Here is a 21,241-nt window from a genome sequence, read left to right as displayed (position 1 = left end):
GTGCATGTCCTTTGTCCATGTACCTGTTGGGTTCTTAGTGGGTTTTTTTGTTTTTTGTAAGGTCTACAACTAACGTGGGGCTTGGACTCATGCCCCCAAGATCAAGAGTCACATGCCCAATCGACTGAGCCAGCCAGGTGCCCATTTTTTTTGTTAAGTAATTTGTAGGAGGTTTGGAGCATCAAGATACATTAACCTTCCTTCCATCATATCTGCTGTAAATCCTTAGTTTATCACTTGCTTTTAATATTTTTCTTTATGCAAAGTTTACATTTTTTTATAACTCTGTCCCTCTTTCAGCTAAGAATCGAGGGGCCTCTGTACCACTGTTTACATCAGATAAGGAGTCCCTTCTCTGAGATTTTAGAATTTTATGTAAATATATTTCAATGAATTAGCAGAACCCTTGGATAAGTACCAATTTACCAAAATATTCAAGTACTCTTGGGATCCTTGTGGTCTTCGGATTGCCAAGCTTTGTAAGAGAAACTTAGGAGGCATTGCCTATAGTGATGGCCCTGATTCAGGCTGTCTATCTCTGATCACCTTCGTGTATGTGAGGGTCTCCTCCATCACGAGTCCTGTGTTTCCAAGAAAGAAGCCAACACCTTGCTTTTGCAGCTTCTCCTATCTCTAGGATGCAGGCCTCCGACTTTTTGCCGTAAACCAGAGGCATCTGCACAGGACTTGTATTTGGAAGAGAGAAACGAAAGGAAGTAGCACCAGATGAGTCCACTTTCTGGCTTTTGGAGTCAGCAGAAACTGAGGCGCCAGCATCCTGCCTCAGTTCCATGGTCAGAGGTGTGGGGTCTGTGCAGAGCAGCGTTGGCAGTGGGCTTGTCCTTACTGGAGCGCTCCTGCAGGGTGACATGGCCATCGTTCCTGTCTGCAGATCTTCTGAGTTCCTCCTGAAGTTCTGTGAGCCACCTGCTGTCCTTTAAAAAGCCAAACAGAATGGATGCCCACCTCTGCAACTAAGAATCCCAGCTAATACAGGAGATTATTATAGTCAGGATGTAAGTCTCTTCTTCTCTCCAAGAAAGCAATAATAACAGCACCTGGCATTGAGTACCTACAACATGCCAGGACGTGTGCTAGGCCATATAGGTTTGTGTCTGTGTTTGTGTGTGTATGTATATGTGTACATACAAGCGCACACATCACTATATATGGTATATGTACATATATTCTTTCAACAATTCTGTAAATTATATATTGTCTTCATCTTATTTTTTTTAAGTTTATTTATTTTATTTGTGAGAGAGAGAGAGAGCACGCGTGCATGCCAGTGCGGGGGGAAGAGAGAGAGAGGGAGAGAGAGAATTCCAAGCAGGCTCTGCCCTGTCAGCACAGAGCCTGACGCAGGGATTGAACTCATGAACTGTGAGATCATGACCTGGGCCAAAATTAAGAGTCGGACACTTAATCGACTTAGCCACCAGGTGCCCCTGTCCTCATCTTATTTTTTAAATTAATAATTTTTTTATGAAAATGCCTCATCCTTGTTAAAATAAATTCAAGCAACATAGCAAAGCATGAGGACGAAGGGAAAAGCCACCCAGAGTCTGATGACCAGCGTTAACATTTTGTGGATGCCACGTGAGATACCCCTGTCCATGCATGTAGACTGGAGAGAGAGAATGGGTGGAAGTACATAGATGGGTAGGTATAATTTTATAAGCATGGGCTCATAATATAGATTCCTTTTTTCAAATGGAACGAGACATTTAGTTTTTGATTTGAATTAACAGACAAAAAATCAACTGAGGCGAAAATGAAATAATTTCTAAACTTAAAAAATGTTTCTTTACTACAAGAGATACTATTTCCCAAAACACTCCTTCGAGATAAAGATGAAAAGTCAGGCACACCTTGAAGGTATTGCAGGTTCAGTTCCCGACCACTGTGATAAAGCCAGTATCACAATCAAGCGATTCAAATGGGTATTTTGGCTTCCCAGCTCACATAAAGTTACGCTTACACTATACTGTAATCTGTAAAGTGAGCAACAGCATTATATCTAAAAAATGCACATACCTTAATTTAAAAATACTGTATGGTTAACAAATACCGGCCATCACCTGAGCTTTCAGCGAGGCATAATCTTTCTGCGAGCAGAGGGTCTTGCCTTGATGTTGATGGCTGCTGACTGATCAGGGTGGTGGTTGATATACCTCTGGCAGCTATAATAAATAATAACACTTGGAAACGGAAATTACTCCTTGATCTACGGGTTCAGAATGGAGGTTGTGTTAGCAGACAAGAAAAAAAAAAAAACCACAAATCTCATTGGAGACCTCCTTCAGAGTTCTCGGGTGACACTGTGCATGGACAATGAGCAGTCATATTTTGAAAGGAATCTTTTTTTTTCTGAGCGGTAGATCTCAATGGTATGCTTAAAATATGCACTGACCCACATTGTAAACAGATGTGCAGTCATCCACACTTTGTTGTTCCATTTATAGAAACAGACAGAATAGATTTAGTACAATTCCTAAGGGCCCTAGGATTTCGGGAATGGCAAATGAGCACTGGCTTCAGCTTTAGGTCACCAGCTGCATTAGCCCCTAATAAGAGAATCAGCCTGCCCTTTGAAACTTTGAAGCCAGGCATTGACTTCTCTCAGGCTATGAAAGTCCTAAATGGCATCTTCTTTCAATAGAAGGCTGTTCTGATCACAGTGAAAATCTGTTTGGTGTAGCCACGTCCATTAATTACCTGAACTAGATCTTCTGGATAACTTGCTGCAGCTTCTGCATCAGCACCTGTTGCTTTGCCTTGCACTTTTCTGTTATGAAGATGGCTTCTCTCCTTAAGCCTCATGAACCACCCTCTGCTAGCTTCCAACTTTTTCCCTGCAGCTTCCTCACCTCCTCCGCCTTCACAGAATTGAAGAGAGTTAGAGTCTTGCTCTGGATTAGGCTTTGGCTTAAGGAAATGTTGTGTCTGGTTTGACCTTCTATCCAGATCACTAACACTTCCTCCCTATCAGCAATAAGGCTTTGTCATCATTTGTGTGTTTACTAGAGTAGTACTTTTTCTTTTCTTCAAGAACTTTCCTTCACAACTTGGCTAACTGTCTGGTGCAAGAGGCGTAGCTTTTGGCGTGTATCAGCTTTCGACGGGTCTTCCTCACTAAGCTAAATCATTTTTAGCTTTTGCTTTAGTGATAGACACGTGACTCTTCCTTTCACTTGAACACTTACAGGCCACTGTAGGATTATTGACTGGCCTGATTTCAATACTGCTGTGTCTCAGGGAATCAGGTGGCCCAAGGAGAGGGAGAGAGTTGGGGGAATGGCTGGTTGGTGGAGCAGTCAGAATACACACATTTTTCTATCAAATCGGCTGTCTTATATGGGCTCAGTTCATGGTGCCCCCAATTACAATAGTAACATCAAAGGTCACTGATCACAGATCACCATAACCCACATAATAATGAACAAGTTTGAGATATTGCGAGAATTACCAAAATGTGAGGGAGACATGAAACGAGCAAATGCTATTGGAAAAATGGGGCCTGTAGACTTGCTCAATACAGGACTGTCACAAACCTTCAATTTGTAACAAATGTAATGTCTGCAATGCACCATAAAGCAAAGTGCAATAAAATGAGATATGCCTGTACTGTGAAAACCCATAAGACATAGTTTTTAAAAACTTATTATTTAACTTCAGACAGTATGGATTGATCCACCTGCTCTGAAAAGTAAGGGAAAGAGCATCTCATTCTTGTATACTTCGTGTTTTTGTTACTTACATTGTATTTTTACTTTGCCGGGGTTTTGTAAGCTTTATATTCTACTCCTAAATTTTAATTATTTTTCTTCACTCTTAGGTCTATAGTTAAACAGTTTAAATACTTACCCTCATGGCTTCTCCATTCCTAAATTCAGGATTTTGATTTTTCTCCTGGTTGGCTGGACTTCACCATGGAATAATTTTTTGGGTGCTGGGTTCCCTGAAATATTTTCTTTTATACAACCCCTCCCTATTGCTTTCATGATGAAATAAATAACTTTGTAGATATTGCTTCATTGTCCTCAAGCTTTGTGTGTTGCTGTGAAGTCTGAGACCAGCTTGATTCTATCCTTTTGAAAAGGACTTCGTTTTTATACTTGACACTAACCTAGTTTTAAAAATGGAAAAAATACCCAATGACGACTAAGATGTGAGGAATGCCACAGCTTTGTCAAGACCCTATCCTAGTGAGCGGCTCATCGGGGCCCAGGATTTGTATCCAGATCTGTCTCTGAAGCCTGTACTCTTTTAAGCACTGTGTGATGATGCTTCTTTCTTGGACAACAACCAGGGACAATAGGAAACCTTGGGAAAAGTAACTCAGGCTCATAGGGCTTTCATTTCTTCTTTCATAAAATGGCCTAGCTGGAACATGTCAGTGGTTCTCAGATTCAAACATGTAAAAAAACAAAACAAAACAAAACAAAACTAGTGCTATGTCCCAAACTAGTGATATGGAGGAAATGGATACAGAGGTGCTTGCTAACTAAGTGTGGGCACAAAAATGGAAAGAAAAAAGAAAGAAAGAAAGAAAGAAAGAAAGAAAGAAAGAAAGAAAGAAAGAAAAAATGAACTATCACTTGCTATCACCATTGTTTCATAAAATAAAGGTCATTTTATAACTAAAAAAGTAGAAAGGATATTATCTCCTAAAAATATATTCATTATTTAAAAAAATTTTTTAATGTTTATTTTCAGAGAGAGTGCGCATGTGCATGCACACACAGGAGAAGGGCAGAGAGAGAGAGAGGGAGAGAGAGGATCCCAAGCACGCTCCACACTCAGTGCAGAGCCTGACGCAGGGCTTGATCTCAAGACTGTGAGATCACAATCTGAGCTGAAATCAAGAGTTGGACGCTTATCCAAATGAACCACCCTGATGCCCCAAAGATACCACGTTTAAATTGAACAAATTTAGCTTTTTGAAAAACTCACTACTTATTTCATGCATTGGCCTCAGCCCAGTGATGACTTCTTCCTGGCCCAGCTCCTCTCCAAGGGCAGGTTTTGTACACCACTGGCCTAGACCTCACCGAAATGCTCTCCGGGTCTCATATTCAAAGATTCTGTGAGCAAAGATGACCCCATTCTTGCTTTCCCAGGTTTGGATGGCTATATTCCAATCCCTTGGTCTTTAGAAAGGAATGAGTTTCAATGTGAAAAATGAATCAACCAATAAGGAAGTAAGGAAGCTGAGAATCTATGGTTGGGATGCTGGGTGTGGAGTGACAATTAAGATGGACTTTGTTCCTCAATTTCTCGAGTCATCTCTGGGCTAAATATAGATCAAGTTCCCCGTGGAGAATAACGTACTGTATTGTGCAAAACAACTTTTGTCTTATTGACATCATAGTGATAATGCCTGATAATGGGATTTGGCAGCTGTGAGGTAAGCAGGAGGAAAAGGCAGAGGAACTAATATTCTAGCTTTATCTGAACAAGACAGCTGCTTCAAGCACACCTACCGTGGAGCCTGTGAAACACATCTACTCAATGCCAGCTTTGTCCCAGGCCCAGAGGTAAACGATGCATCCTATTGTTCAGATACACTTTATTATTTTTCTGGCAACTTTTTGAAATGTTTTTATTTTTGAAGCAGGGGAAGAAGAGAGAGTGGGGGAGGGACAGAGGATCTGAAGTGGGTTCCACACTGACAGCTGAGAGCCCAATATGGGGCTTGAACTCATGAACTGTGAGATCATGACCTGAGCTGAAGTCAGAGGTTCAACCAACTGAGCCACCCAGGCACCCCATTCAGATACACTTTAGAGACATCCTATCATTTAATCTCTCAACATACCTCTGAATTAGGATATCATTATTTCTAATATCATAGAGGAGGAAAGTAATGGTCCAAATAGTCAAAAAATTCATCAAGATCTCACAGCTAATAAACTGTTTCAAACCTAGGTCATTCTGGTTCAAAAGCTCATCCATATCCCAAAGTTTCAAGCATCGGGCTTAAAAAATATTAGCCACTATTGAAGGTCTCTAATGTGACCTGCTAAAAAACAAGACAAAAAAACAATCACACAAACCTAAAATCACTTAGTTGGACAATTTCAATGATAATCATAAATGTTCCATGGCATCGAACTAGTGACCAAGCAATTCATGTAAACATCAGTCGCTAGTGTTAATTTTAGAGCGCTGTGCTGGTCAGGACGGACCAGGTAATGCTGCAGTAAATGACTCCTAAATCTCAGTACAGAACAAAGCAAAGGGATATCTATAGGCCCGATGAGCCAGGGTCCCAGGCCAACAGTAGTGGCTGCACTTCAACATGTATTTCCATGACTGCTGAGACAAGAGGAGTGAACCTTACACACTGGCTCTTAAAGGGTCTTCCCAGAAGTGTTACATTTCACTTCCACTCACATTTCTTTGGTCAAACCAAGTCACATGGCCCTATTTGAAAAGAGGCGGGAAGTGCATCCTACCATGTGCCTGGAAGGAGGAAAGCTGGAAATGTTTAGAGAACAGCAGAAATGCCCCTCCCTACCTCCAAGCAACCACTCATCTGTTTTCCTGTCCCCACAGTTTTGTCTTTTCCGGAATGTAATATAGATGGAATTATACAGTATGAAGGCTTTTATGTCTAGCTCTTTTCACTTAGCACAATGGTTGTGAGACTCTCGCAAGGGGTGCTGCCTGCTGCGATAGTTGGTTCCTTTTCTTTGCTGAGTAGTATTTCATCGTACCATTGTTCCACAAAGGGCTTCCTGGTGCATCTTTAAAGCCCTCCTTGGGCTTTGCTACAAGAGATCTTTGCTAAGTGTTCCTGTTCAGTGTGTGTCATAGCCGTGTGCATACTTGCTATCATGGAGCCTCCAGCCTGCAGCTACTGGAGCGACTAAGTCTCCAGGACCTCCAACCTCAGTGTAGATCTCCTGTTGTAATGTTTCAACTTCCCACTTATTCACTCATTGTGTTTTAGCAAATGCCTGTTAGGCGTCAGGCACTGAACATATAATATTCATTAGGACAGGCTCCATTCCCACCCCTAGAGTTTACAATTTTGCACTCATTAATCCCTTCATGATATGGGGAGCAGTTGGAGGGACGGGGAAGGGAATTGTCAATACTTTGACAGCAAGTCCAAGGTCTTTAGGACCAGTTACTAATGAATCAACTTCGGTCTGACATCATGATCTGGGACAAACAGCCATGACATTTAGAGAATGTCTTTACCAGTGGTCAGAGCCCAGGCCTTCTGATGGTACTTTAAGTTTTTATGAGGGCAATAAAAATCAACAAGTGTCTTTATTCCTGGCATCTCTCTTCTTTCTGGAGTTCATGCTTGCTGCGTGAGATGGTTGCATTGATGCCACAACCCAGTTCTGGGGATGTCAGAGATATCTTGGCCATCTAGTACCCCGTACAGAAGGACTCTGGCCTATCTAATCTATAGATTATGCCCCTTACCTTTCGTCACTTCCCAAGCAACTGGAACAACTCCGTGTACATTGGTGAAGTCCTTTTACAGATATTTTTTAGGTCTTTACTTACTGGCGAATCGATGCCTGAGGTGGAGGCGCAACATTCCCGGGTCAGATGCACAAGAAGGGCAAGCACTCCGGCCAGCTTGTCAGTGGACAGTGTTGGACCCATTTTAGGTCCCAAACAGATACCAGAGGTGAGTGGGTCTGAAAACACCGTGATGTTTATCACATCTGGCTGAGCTGGGTAGGAAAAAGAGAGGGGTCAGTCCTGGGCTCCTGTGAAGATCTCGGTTGGGGTGGCCTGGGAAAGCGGAGTTGGGGGGAGCCAGGTCAGGACAGGAGAGTGCTGCTGGTCATCTCCATTCTGAGATGTTTGAGGGACTGCAACCCTGATCTAGTCTGCCCGAAGTTCACCATCATGCACCAAGCTGCCATTATTAGCCTCTCCTAGTGCCCGTTTCTGTCATAAATCATGCAAGAGGTTCATCCATCCCTGTCATGAAAGGCACTGAAGGAAGCAAATAATTAATGAACATACATGTAGCCAGGCAGCCACATTCACTGGCCAGCGTAAGGGTAAGGCTCAGGCTCATGGCCCATCTCTTCAAGTTCCACGAATTCTCCCTGCCACAGAGCATAGATATGCTTATAGCCCTTCCCCCTCCAAGATGGGAAGAGTTGGCCTGGGGTGGTGGAGGGGGCCATTCAGGAGGAAATGTTTAACATCTGAATTGGTTACCTAAACTCTCCAATCCACAGAAAGAAAAGTAAGGTAAACAAAAGCAGGTGTTATACCTGAATTAGGCTTTTTATCATTTAGGTCAGTGTGACTGTCCATCCACCCATCATCAAAAGTGTCTTTCCTCACTGTGCTGGGCACTGAGGATACAGAAATGACTCAATCCCTAGATTTGCCATGCAAGAGTTCACCGCACAGTCCCACTGTTAACTTGTGAAGGGTAACTTGCTGTACTCTGGTCTAATTAGCTTGTTAGTATGAGAAAAACACACAAGGAAAATGATATTCATTTTATTGCATCATTTACTGACTAGAACGCCAGACTTAAAGTAGGTATAAGTATAAAAATAACCAAATTCTTACAAATAATACTTTGCTGCTACAGTACTGAATAATTAGTGGAGGTTGCAATTATAATACAACTTTAAATAACATTCTCATAATGGTTTTAACACAATCAACCAGGGGCTAAGGTTTAAAGGTTTGCAAAAAGAAACTCGGGACAATGTGAAAACTCAAGAAGTTCATATCCCAGCTACACGCTTCATTTAACCATAAATCCAGCGACACAAACAGTAACAAAACTCACAGCAACCCAGGATGAAAGACATTTTTTTTTAAAGAAACAGGCCAAGGTAATACAGAAATCTGTGTTAGTTTCCCAGGCAGACCTGGTTCCATCCCACTTCTGTCCAGTCCCATCCTTCCTACACAAGAACTCTGCACCTGCAGTGCATGTCCAAAAATACATATAAAACCAGAATCTAATATGCAGATCCTTTGAAAGCCTCTTAAAAAATGCAGAGGGGACAAAGCTGGTCTAAGACCTGTCTCTTTGTAAACCTTAATTGTCCCCTTTGGTTTCACAGGCTTTTCTGTGAGCAGTTGACACCAACTAGGATGGATTATAACACTATTGAAAAGATATTTTAGCACAACAAATTCACTGACATTTAATACTTTGATGTTTCTAGTATTTTAACCAGTTTCCTTCTCTGGGGAGTTAAGAAAAAAAAAAAAAAAAAGAAAGAAAAACAGAACACATACTCAAAAGACAATTCTACAAAACCATATCTCTCTTCCAAAAAGGCACATGAGAGCCTCAGAATGATGCTTTGTCAAGAAGGAGGAAAGGACAGGTCCCTTTTAACTCCACACAAGTCTTCACATAGAAAAATATCTTTGATATTAAGGGCAGTTTTAAAGATAGGAAATACTGAACTTTGTATTCTTTCTGTCTCCAAAGAAGTACTCTTGCTTTGAAATCAGTGTAAGTATCTTAGAACTATGGGTCTCAACCCTACTTTGGGGTACACTGGGCTGACCTAAGCCAGGAGCAACTAGAATGCTCAGCTTTGGCTTCTTCAGGCAAAGTTCCCAGAGTTACCGCGCACCTGGGCACTTCACCAGTGGGCAAGATGGCTTCATGGAGGCCCCACAAAGCCACGTGTGAGGGATGACCCTAATGTGCCTGCTCTGGGAACTTTGACATCTGAAAAATATCGTCCTTCAAAAACATTTTCTCTGGCAGCCATCCTGCCTTGTCTTGCAAAGATGCTGCCCTTCTGTTTGGGCCAACTTCTTAAGAATTACCTCTTGAAGAGCTTAATACTCACATCTTTGTTTATAATTTCAAATGCTATCACCCAGCTTGATTACACAACCCATTCAACAATTTTGGCTCTAAATGACTTAGCTGCTTCTGAAAATAAAATTTCGTCAAAGAAGGAAGATTTGTCAGCATTTAAGACATTCAACTGAATATGTTCCCAATTTCTGATAACGTTCACAAAAATGTGCTTCCAGTATGTGGGAGCCATGGCCTTACCATGGGAACAAGGCCAAACAGCCCTGAGATGGACATCTAAGTCTGGCTGTGTTTGTCAGAAACCTGGGTCATCGCCTTACCCTTCCTACACTCAAAGCCACGCACCAGTATGCTTCTTGCTAAGCACAAGCCAGTCGCTATTAATGATGACCTCAAGTGTCCAAGAAATATATGCAATAACAAACCCGAAAGGACTTTTTCCAAAAGGATTCAACTTTTTTTTTTTTGCATTTCATCTCATTAGTTTAGTTAATGCTTAATAATATTAAGGTTATTTATTTTTTCTTAAGTATATTTTAAGCCCAGTCTCTCAAGCCCTCTTTGACATTTAAGGTACACTTAGACGGCGAGGCATTCACCATGATGGCAAGGCAGGGAGAAGGGTTTGAATCCTGGCTCTCCAAGGCAAGATATTTTTCCTCTCTGGAAGTTCACACGTACAAGAAACGGACACTCTCATGCATACTTCACAAGGGTGTGGTGAGTGAGGCCAGGGACGTTGCACAGAGCCTGGCCATAGTGGGAACCACCAGAGATTCTGGCTGTGACAGGTAGACTTCGTAAGTTGTCTCCAGTGTCCTGGGCTGACTCATGGGGCAGAGAGGAAAAGACAGGAGAAATAAGAGCCCCTGGAGTTTAAAGAAAACCCACAGTTGCCAGGTGGCTGGCAGGTGAGTCCCATCCTGCTCTGAGAGTCCCAGCAAAGTGCTTTCGCTTGCTACAGGACGCATGGTTTCTATTCAGTCAGCTCTCCCTGCAGAAGTTTAAGCCTCTCAAGAGCAGTTAAGTGTCACTTTTCCCTTCCACCTTCCCCTAGCTGTGGGGCCCCAGGGAGGCAGGACCATGGTATTTCTATGAGCACAGATCACACATTCCAGGTACAGGGGCTGATACCGAGCACCTATACCGGAGCTGAGAGCTTCTGCTTGCCAGGGGTGCCCCCAGCCCTGTCCCTTCAATCCAGCAGCTGCTGCTGTCCTATTGGTTGTTTGCCCTAGGCCCAGGCAGGGTCCTTTAGGAGGTATTAACCCCAGGCCGGGGCAAAGCCAGCCTCTCCCTTCCTCACTCAGGGTGGCAGCTGGCACCGGATAACAATCATGCTGTTTGCATACCTTCTTAGACCCTCACGCTTTTGAGATACACTTTCTCCAACCCCACAGCCTCCTAGAAATGAGATACATATGAACTTAACATTGTACGGGTCCTCCTTTTTTCACAGTAAATGAAAAACAATATTCTTAATCCATTTCATGTGCACAAAACGTACTCACAGGAAAGCATTCTTGGAACTCACAGGACACTGTTTTCTGGACTTTGGGATTCTTCCCAAGAATGCTTTTGAGACAGAACACTTCATTTTATGTAACTTCTAGCTTCTAGTCCTGACACAGGAGATGATTTGTCAGCTGTGATGTCATCCAACACCCTTAGCTGAGTAAGCCTGGGAATAGCTCCCCGCCATGGCTCTGGGTCCCTGGGAGGAGCAAGGATCAATATCAAGAGCCAGGAAGCTAGGCTACTCGCGAGACAGCCAAGCCTGTCGGCTACGGTGAGCTGGAGTGCAGGGGCTCAGAGCTCTCCAGTTAGATGCAAGGCCAGGAGGCACAAAGGGCTGTTTGCTTCCCCAGAGAGATCCAAGACCCAAGGATTCTGAAAGGTGATGGCTCTGAAATTTTAAGTCGGCATCCACTGACAAAAACAGAATTCTTTGCATATCTCGGGAGATGAGTGCAATTTAACGACTAAGAAGCATCACACCTGATTTGTGTTCCTGGCTCGTGGAGACCCCGGGACACAGGAGTTGACACTTAAGACTGGTAGGATGAGGATTACGTAAGAATAAGGATGCGATGCATTCTAAAAAGAGAACTCTGAGAAAACAACCACACCCAAGACTGAACTGTCCCCGAAGGCTACACCGCTTCCATAAATGCAGGTGCCACGGAGCTCCAAGCTTCAGGATGGGAACAATTCTTTTGCCACTGTGTTCTCATCCCAAAACAGGATGTTTCAAAAGCAGATGATGAGAACAATTGCAGTTCCCCAAGCAGCAGTTAAAGACGCTGAGTACGGGGTATGCCCCCTCCTCCCAGGACCCATCTCGCAGGCATAATAAACAAGACAGGTGGAATTTCCTTCCCAAAGGCAAACTCTCAACTCCTTAACTGGCCACAAGTCTTTAGCTCTCCAATGCTGACTTAAATGATGTTTCTGGAGGGAACCATGCAGTAGTATAAAGAGGTACAAATTACTGCATGAGTGAAAATAAGTTATTCAGTGAATAAACAGCTTTGAGCAGTTGGTTGAAAGTTCGCACTGAGTCAGTGGACAAGATCTGGGATACAATCAAAGAAGGCTGCACTAGTAAGGAAGCAGACTCACAGACGGGACGTGTGGCTCTATCCCAGCTCCCTAGGCTTCCTCAGGAACCCACATGGCTTCCCAAAGCACTGGGTTTCAGGAAACTGAACGTGCCCCATCAGCCTGCTCCTTTCACCACATTCAGCCGCGGAGACTCCATCAGGCTGCTTTTCCATTAGTGGTGGAATGCCCCTCAGACCCAATCTGCATTCTGCTCTCCATTTCTACTGCATACGCATAGTACTTGGGCCTCAAAGGTGGGGGGCGAGGCGCTCAGGGACGAGAAGCACCCCACCGCCTCCAGCTCTGAGAGTCCCCCACCAGGGCCCTCGCCCAGCGCCTGTGCCCACTGCTGCCTGCTGGGCCTCACCACAGGCAGGGGGCACCTCTACTGAAAACCACGTGGAGCTTGTTTTGCCCGGGTCCAGACTTATTTGAAAAAGTGGAATGTAACTGCAGAGGGAAAAAATACTCCTAAATAAACGTGTCACCTTGATTGAAAAACAAAGTGGAGTGTGTGCTGTGCCTCATAAATTTCAATTCCTCATTTTGAGGGTGGGCTTGGAAACTGCAGGAGACCTAGAAGCCCACGAAAATACTGTATGTTCCCCTACAGCATCTCCAAACCTTAGCGGTATGTTTATCATCGTCATCTGTTGTTGAGCATGTAGATACTGGGCAGGAACACAACAAAAGAGCCAGTGCTCTGCCGTAAATTAACCACCACCCAACTGAGGCCTATGGAAGTGTCTGAGGAAGAGAGGCCTTCTTTCTGGAACAGTCTTGAAACAAATCCGAAAGGAGACCTCCCTATCCAATTTACTAAAGTGCAAACTGAGGAAAGACTAGGTCCTGGTGAAGGTGCCTGACCATGTGCCTGGCTAACAGTCAGCCCTCGGCCGGTGGCGGCTGCTGAACTCAGAGACTCCTGGTACCGGCCCACGTTCACGTTCACAGTAACAGTGAAGGTGCCTAACAAGCAGCCCTCAGTTCCACGTCCCCGCATCCATCTGTCTCCTTCCACTGTGGTTACGCCCCTCACGCCTGTCCCGCTTCCTGCTTGCCATTCACATGTGGCTCCGCGAGTCCTGGGAGCAGCCAGTATTCGCGGGCCCCCCTGGTACAGTACTCTGAGCAGCCGAGATCCCGCAAGTTGCTCAGAGCAGTGGGCCCTCCCTCTCTCTTCCGCACTTAGAAATAGTCTCTTCTCCTGCTCTCATCACTGATGAAAGATGGGTTATACTGTCCAGGGAAGATGCACGAGTGCCGTGACCCCGGCAGTCCAGTGTAGGCCGGGTAGAGTCCATTTCGTTCAAGTTCAGGATTCCTTACACCTGTGGGCTGGTGGTCAGAAAGAAAAGGAGAAAAGTCAATTTATTATTCATGGATCTAATTTAATGTGTGTGTGGTTTTGTTTTTTTTAAGAATAATGCTATGTTTTAACAAACCTACGATGGAGGCAGCTAAACACAGCAGCAGGGCCCGACCCAGAAGTCAGGACCTTCCAGGCCCTCTTTTCATGAACCCTGGGATACTTTTGCCTATATTTCATTTTTTCTCTCTTTTCTTTCTTGCTTTCTTTTCTTTCTCTCCTTCCTTCCTTCCTCCCTCCCTCTTTCCTTCCTCCCTCTTTCTTTCTTCCTCCCTCCCTCCCTTTCCTTTCTTTTCTTCCTTTTCTTTCTTTCTTTCTTTCTTTCTTTCTTTCTTTCTTTCTTTCTTTTTCTTTCTTTCTTTTCTTCCTTCTTTCCCTTCCCCTCCCCTCCCCTCCTCTCCCCTCCCCTTCCCTCCTCTCCTCTCCTTTTTCTTAGTAGGTTTCATGCCCAGCATGGAACTCAGTGCAGGCTTGAACTCATGACCCTGAGATCAAGACCTGAGCTGAGGGGCGCCTGGGTGGCGCAGTCGGTTAAGCGTCCGACTTCAGCCAGGTCACGATCTCGCGGTCCGGGAGTTCCAGCCCTGCGTCAGGCTCTGGGCTGATGGCTCAGAGCCTGGAGCCTGTTTCCGATTCTGTGTCTCCCTCTCTCTCTGCCCCTCCCCCGTTCATGCTCTGTCTCTCTGTCTCTCTATGTCCCAAAAATAAACGTTGAAAAAAAAAAAAAAAAGACCTGAGCTGAGATCAAGAGTTGGACACTTAGCTGACTGTACCACCCAGGTGCCCCTGCCTATATTTTAAAAGGAGATTAAGGGGCACCTGGGTGGCGCAGTCGGTTAAGCGTCCGACTTCAGCCAGGTCACGATCTCGCGGTCCGTGAGTTCGAGCCCCGCGTCAGGCTCTGGGCTGATGGCTCGGAGCCTGGAGCCTGTTTCCGATTCTGTGTCTCCCTCTCTCTCTGCCCCTCCCCCGTTCATGCTCTGTCTCTCTGTCTCTCTATGTCCCAAAAATAAACGTTGAAAAAAAAAAAAAAAAAGACCTGAGCTGAGATCAAGAGTTGGACACTTAGCTGACTGTGCCACCCAGGTGCCCCTGCCTATATTTTAAAAGGAGATTAAAAAAACTATCAAGGGGAGCCCAGCGATTTTAGACCAACACTGGAAAAGACCTGGGCTAATTATCAAGATTATTACCTGATTATTACCAGGTGTGTCTGTCTCTGTGGCCCACAATGGCTTTAAATCCTCCCTGGCATTTAGCAGAACACTACGGTCTCTGCCATGAATGGGGAGTTGACTTTTGCGAGGTCATAGGACCTGCTGTCAAAGGTGGAGTGAGGACCTCAGAGCGGGAGGCCAACAGTGATTCTCAGGTGTCTCTGACCAGATCCTAGCATCATGACTACCTAGCTGATGTGCAAAAGAAGCCCCCAAGGAATGACATGGCTACTTTGAGGAGGCCCCACTGAGGACCACCAGGAGAAAATGCTTGCCTGGCAGAAAGAAAACACTGGATACGGCATATAATGAACGTGAATCCTAGGGGTGCCCAAAGTACACCTGAGACCACTGTGAGGGACAGCCTTCTCAGGTGACAAGCTGCTTCACGCCATAAGCGTAGGCCCTGCTTCTACAGACTGCTCAGCCTATTTCCGATGTGCAGATGGGGCTGGTCTAAGTTCCTGATGATATCTATTTAAGGCAACTCTTTAGCTAACTCCATGGAAACGAAGAGGAGCTGGTCGTACGACACCACGGGTCTGTTTGTCCCTATGTGATCTCACCACGCTGGGGTGAAGAGTCCCTAGTCAAATGTGCAAGTGTGCGGGCACACTTGGGTGAGCCCCCTGCTTGGTTAGCAGATATCTGCAGATACATGGCTGCAGTTATTCGAGTAAAAGGAGTTCCCAGCCTGAGAAGGAAGCAAAGCACTTATGCAGAAACATCAGTGGGAACATTTCAACTAGTGCTGTTTGTGTCTGTGTTTATTTTTCCCCTTATTCCCCTTGTTCTTCCTCCAGTTTCAAGTTCTTCAAAGGGTCCACTGTTAACAGCATCCTTAGCGTGAACCCCTCCCATCCAAAGTCTGAACCCTCACGGTTAGTCCCCATAGTAACCAGAGGTGTTGTGACTTCGGTCACAGGATTGCCTAGTGCTATTAAGTTGCCACAGGGCAAGGTTTCATGTTTATTGCTACCTCAAACGGGTCTACATGGGATGAGAGGTCACCTATGTCTGTTTACTTTTCAGCTCAGGGTTGTGTTTGCTGGAGGGCTGAGGCAGCGCGATGGTGAAATGAACCAGGCAGCACATGGGAATAAGACAGGGGTAATTCAATGCGGGACAGAAGGAGCAAGGGTTCAAGGTAGTCTACTATCTTTCCAAATGATGCAGTCCAGGGCTGGGTGCAGTCAATTATTGAAGACCTACTGAGTGAATACTCTTCTAAACCTCTGAGAAGTGCTTGTTGAGGATGACATTGAATTGTTCTCTTTATACCTGTTTCTAATCCCCCAGTTTTAACTACCCAAACCACAGGAGGTAAAGATGTGCAAGGGCCACAGGCTAAATGTCACTGAATTTTCTCTCAGTTTCCAATCTTCTATCTTAAAAGCAAATTCCGTAACAAGAAGGGTTACTGCTACGACCCCATGAAAGTAATGTGTTCTGTGGAAATATCCTTTATATCTTGATGTCAAAACTAATAGACACCATGCAAATAGATCGTAAGTAAACTGAATATTAAATTATGTAAATAAGAGGCTCATGCCACCATTCTCTTTAACCCTCAACTGACTGGTAGCGTCTTTACCACCAAACACAGTCCAGAGGGAATCGTCAGAGGGAACTGGAGCCTGAGCTGCACCAGGCAAAGGGATACGCACCGAGTAATACACATCCGTCATCTGGAGGAGGTTTTTGGTACTTCCATTCTCATGCATTTCAATAGCTTCTCGGCCCCAGTCTTGTGAGCGAGGGTTCTTGGGGTACTCAGCATAGGGAGACATTTGGAAATCCCCACTTTTGAAGATGAGTTTGCTTATGTCATTTTTACTCTTTCTGTGGAATGAAAAACATTTGGAAATTTAAATGAATAAGTTCTGTAAAGAAGTGATATCTGTGAAAGCACGTTCTATTAGTTTAGAAGGTAAATTAGACTGAAAGCTACCATTATATTCTTCTGTAGATGTCCACTGAAAAATGGCATTATTATTATTTTTAGTGTTTGCCTAAAACAAGTGAAAATGCAATTAGATGCAAAAAAAAAAAATGCAAAACAAAAAAGTCTTCCAACTCGAAAGGACAGGTTACCAGGGACAGAGAGGACAAACACAGCTGCAGCGAGGCAGACAGTCTCTTCTGGGGACAGAGGTTGCTGCCTCACGGTGGAGCCAGGGAAATCAGGGTCATAAATTCCCAGAATGCTGGCACCAAAGGGCCTTTAGGATTCTTCAGTCCAGTGGTTCCAAACCTGCCTGAGCACGAGAATGTACATGGAAGCTTCTAGATCACACCAAGATTTACTAAAAAGAGGAGCTCTGGGGATGAGACAGTTCTGGCTTTGCAAAGAGATGAGACTTGTTCCCCAGGTCACATTTTGCTACTAGCAAAGTGGGACTAGAGTTCAGGCCTCCCGCTTCACCAGCCAGTGCCCTTTTACCACATGAGACTACTTCACAGACCATAAAAACAGGATATTTCACCTGCAAAAATGCCCACCTGTTTATAGTTCCCACACATATTCTCCTTTCAGCAGGTTAGGGAAAGCCCAGGATAAGTTCCCTACCGGTGAGGGTTCACTAGCTAGAAATGGTTGAAATATGTGTGATTCGGGGTGCCTGGGTGGCTCAGTTGCTTAAGTGTCAGACTCTTGGTTTCGGCTTAGGTCATGATCTCACAGTTCATGGGATCAAGCCCCGCATCAGGCTCTGTGCTGACAGTACAGAACCTGCTTGGGATCTTCTCTCCCTCTCTCTCTGCCCCTCCCCTTCTCTCTTTCTCTCAAAATAAATAGGGGCGCCTGGGTGGCGCAGTCGGTTAAGCGTCCGACTTCAGCCAGGTCACGATCTCGCGGTCCGTGAGTTCGAGCCCCGCGTCGGGCTCTGGGCTGATGGCTCAGAGCCTGGAGCCTGTTTCCGATTCTGTGTCTCCCTCTCTCTCTGCCCCTCCCCCGTTCATGCTCTGTCTCTCTCTGTCCCAAAAATAAATAAACGTTGAAAAAAAAATAAAAAATAAAAAATAAATAAATAAATAAATAAACGTTAAAAAAAAAAAAAAAAAGAAATATGTGTGATTCACTTATCGAATGGGCCTAGGATCAGACATTTTTAGTTACATTTGCCCTGGGTAAGATATTCTTAAGTTTCTTCCTTTTTACCTCACTTTCCTATAAATAAACTTTCTGGGAAGGCATGAAATGACTCAGGGTCATAAAACCAAATGTCCAGCATGTGGCTTAGGCGTTGTCTTTCCTTGCATGTTAAGAACAGACCTGCCACTGTGTTGCTCCCTGGAGGGCAGGGCATCCGGTTTCAAACAATGACTTACTAATTCACAGTCACCTTCCCTTTGCAGCCCATGGTCACAGGCTCCTTCTCCAGGCGGTTATACTACCTGGTAGTGCACCCTTAGCAAATATGAGACTTACGTCTCCTTGAGGTTTAATCCCTCTAGCTTCTAGTCTCATACCCAGGATTTTATTTCCACTCATAGTTTGTCTTTGATGATTTGGTGGTAACTTTGTAAATGACAGGCAAAGGACCATGTTCCCGAATGGGCAGTTAGGGTACACTGCTCTCTGCAGCCTTCCTAGAGGTGAAGGATATCTTAAAATGTCATTCATGCCAACGGTCAAAAAGATAACTTGCTATTTTGGGAAGTGCCATCCATCTGTTGCGTCAGAGAAATTCCTGCCATTTATAATCATCTAAATCAGAGGTCATAATTTTCCCTTATCTGAATAGATAATCACTGAGAATCCAACTCCTTCCTTTCTCTTCCTTTTCCAGTAGAAACTCAATCACACTGGCTTCCAGGAGGCCCAGAGCCAAGCCTCGTGCTGAGCACCTGCTCACCCCATGTGCCTGCTACAAATTGTTTACTGCTAAATTGTCTCAGGTAACCCTCTTCATCTTTGCTTCTAAATGTGCCCAAAGTGTACACACCAGTGGTTGTAGTATATTCAGACTTGTGCAACCATCATCACAATCAATTTTACACTTCCATCACCCCAAAAAGAAACCCCTTATTCCTTGGCCATTACTCCCCAGTCCCCACTCCCCCTCCACCCCAGCCCTAGACAACCATTAATCTACTTTCGACCTCTATTAGATTTGCCTATTTTGAACATTTCATATAAATGGAATCATATAGTAGGTGGTCTTTTGTGACTGACTTCTTTCACTTAGTATAATATTTTCAAAGTTCATAAACTCTATAGCTTGTGTCAGTACTATGCTCCTTTTGATGGTTGAATAATATTCCATTGTGTGGATATATCCCATCTTGTCTATCTATTCATCAGTTGGTAGATATTGGGGTTATTTTCACCTTTTGGCTCCTATGAATAATGCTGCTATGAACACTCATGTACATGTTTCTGTGTAGATACGTGTAGACACACATATTCAGTTCTCTCCGTAGCTACCTCAGAGCAGAGGTGCTGGGTCAAATGGCAACACTATGTTTCACTTTCCCAGGAACTGCCAGACTTTTTCAAAGCCGCTGCACCATTTTGTGTTTCCACCAGCAGAGTGTGAGCATTCTAATCTCTCCACATCCTCACCAACATTTGCTATTTTCTTTCTTTCTTTTTTTTTTAAATAGCCATTTTAGTGGGTGCGAAGTGGTATCTAATGGCAATTTCATTTGCATTTCCCTAATGGCTAATGATACTGAGCATTCTTTCATGTGCCTCCTGGCCATATGTTTATCCCGTTTGGCGAAATGTCTATTCAAGTTCTTTGCCCATTTTTAAATTAGGTTGCATCTTTATTATTGAGTTGTAGAATTCTTAATATATTCTAGATACAGTCCCTTATTAGACATAGGACTTTCACACACTTTCTCCTGTTCAGTGGCCTGTGTTTTCATTTTCTTGATAATGTTCTTTGAAGCACAGAAGTTTTTACTTTTGATGAAGTCCAATCTATCACTTTTTTGTTGCTTGTGCTTTTGGGTATTCTCTTTTAGTAAAGGAAATAAAGTCCCATGTGGTATCCTTTTCTTTGTTCAATGGCACTACCTATCAGGAATTTCCCTTTCTCCTTTTTTTAATGGTTCAGTCATACATTATGATTTAATACTGCGAACCACCCCAACTATTCTTTAAAAGAGTAAAAACTGACCTGTGCTTAGCAGAGGCAAAGAGAAATAGAATGTGAACCCCCATCACTCACCGGCAGCAGGTAACAATCAGCGCAATGCCTAGAATAAGGAGAAGCCCACCTCCTGCTGCTGCAATCACCACGGTGATCAGCTGATAGGCTAAACAGGTTAAAAAAGGATAAAAGTGGACAGGTAAGAGGTAATAAATAAATAAATGCATACGAAGGAGTGATTCCCTCCCCAGCCCATAGCTATCATCAGGCCTTAGCTGGGGACCTCACCTTTCATTCCTGGGCCCCTAGGAAGGGCTCCTCAAGGCCAGCACTGCATTTTCTCTGTTGGAGAATAGTACAGTATACTACCCCAAATATTCCTTGCTGGCATGCTTATTTTGAGCTGATTATTTTTGAGAAACTGCAACACAGGAGAAGCTCTGAAAAGAGCAGGAGTAACCCTCGGGTCGCCTGGGCGGTTCAGTCGGTTAAGGGTCTGACAGCTCAGAGCCTGGGGCCTGCTTCAGATTTTGTCGGCTTCCCCCTCTGCCCCTCCCCCGCTCATGCTCTGTCTACCTCTGCCTCTGCCTCTACCTCTGTCTGTCTGTCTCTCTCTCAAAAATAAAATAAACATTAAAGGGGCGCCTGGGTGGCTCAGTCGGTTGGGCGGCCGACTTCGGCTCAGGTCATGATCTCACGGTTGGTGAGTTTGAGCCCTGCGTCGGGCTCTGTGCTGACAGCTCAGAGCCTGGAGCCTGCTTCAGATTCTGTGTCTTCCCCTCTCTCTGCCCCTCCCCTGTTCATGCTCAGTTTCTCTCTATCTCTCAATAATGAATAAACGTTAAAAAAATTTTTTAAATAAACATTAAAAACAATTAAAAAAAAAAAAAAGAGCAGGAGTAACCCTTTTGTAAGGGAGATTTACATTAGAAAAGGGGCCTAGGCCGGGAAGGCTGCTGTGACCAAAGATCATTTTTTCAACAAAGAGAACTGGTCTTCCCCGCCAGGCAGCCTTTGTTGACCTAACATTTCCTCCTCTTACCTTCACTGGCTTGCCTTTGCAGCCCCTGACACCTAGCCCTTTCCTTAACTCAGAAGGGTATATAAGCATCAAATATCTGGCTGCCTTTGAGCCTCATATCTTTGTGGGGTTCCTGTG

At 44.3% G+C, this 21,241-nt stretch overlaps 1 protein-coding gene across 2 annotated transcripts in view; it reads right to left on the bottom strand.

Annotated features, from left to right (window-relative positions):
• Nucleotides 1–8,477: 8,477 nt before the first annotated feature.
• HEG1 (heart development protein with EGF like domains 1) overlaps nucleotides 8,478–21,241 on the bottom strand; it is a 91,122-nt gene continuing 78,358 nt past the window's right edge. For both annotated transcript variants that reach the window (XM_086675178.1, XM_086675179.1), the window contains exons 16-18: nucleotides 20,161–20,248; nucleotides 16,648–16,822; nucleotides 8,478–13,732 (exon numbers count right to left, since the gene is read on the bottom strand). In XM_086675178.1, the coding sequence (XP_086531304.1) occupies nucleotides 13,583–13,732; nucleotides 16,648–16,822; nucleotides 20,161–20,248 (413 nt within the window). In that variant the 3' untranslated portion in view covers nucleotides 8,478–13,582. The remainder of the gene's footprint in view (nucleotides 13,733–16,647; nucleotides 16,823–20,160; nucleotides 20,249–21,241) is intronic.

This window comes from Puma concolor, chromosome C2 (assembly GCF_028749965.1).
Source record: "Puma concolor isolate L17-30 chromosome C2, mPumCon1.1.hap2, whole genome shotgun sequence".
NCBI lineage: Eukaryota > Metazoa > Chordata > Mammalia > Carnivora > Felidae > Puma > Puma concolor.
The sequence above is the reverse complement of the archived record's forward strand: the minus strand, read 5'-3'. Positions and strand labels throughout refer to the sequence as shown.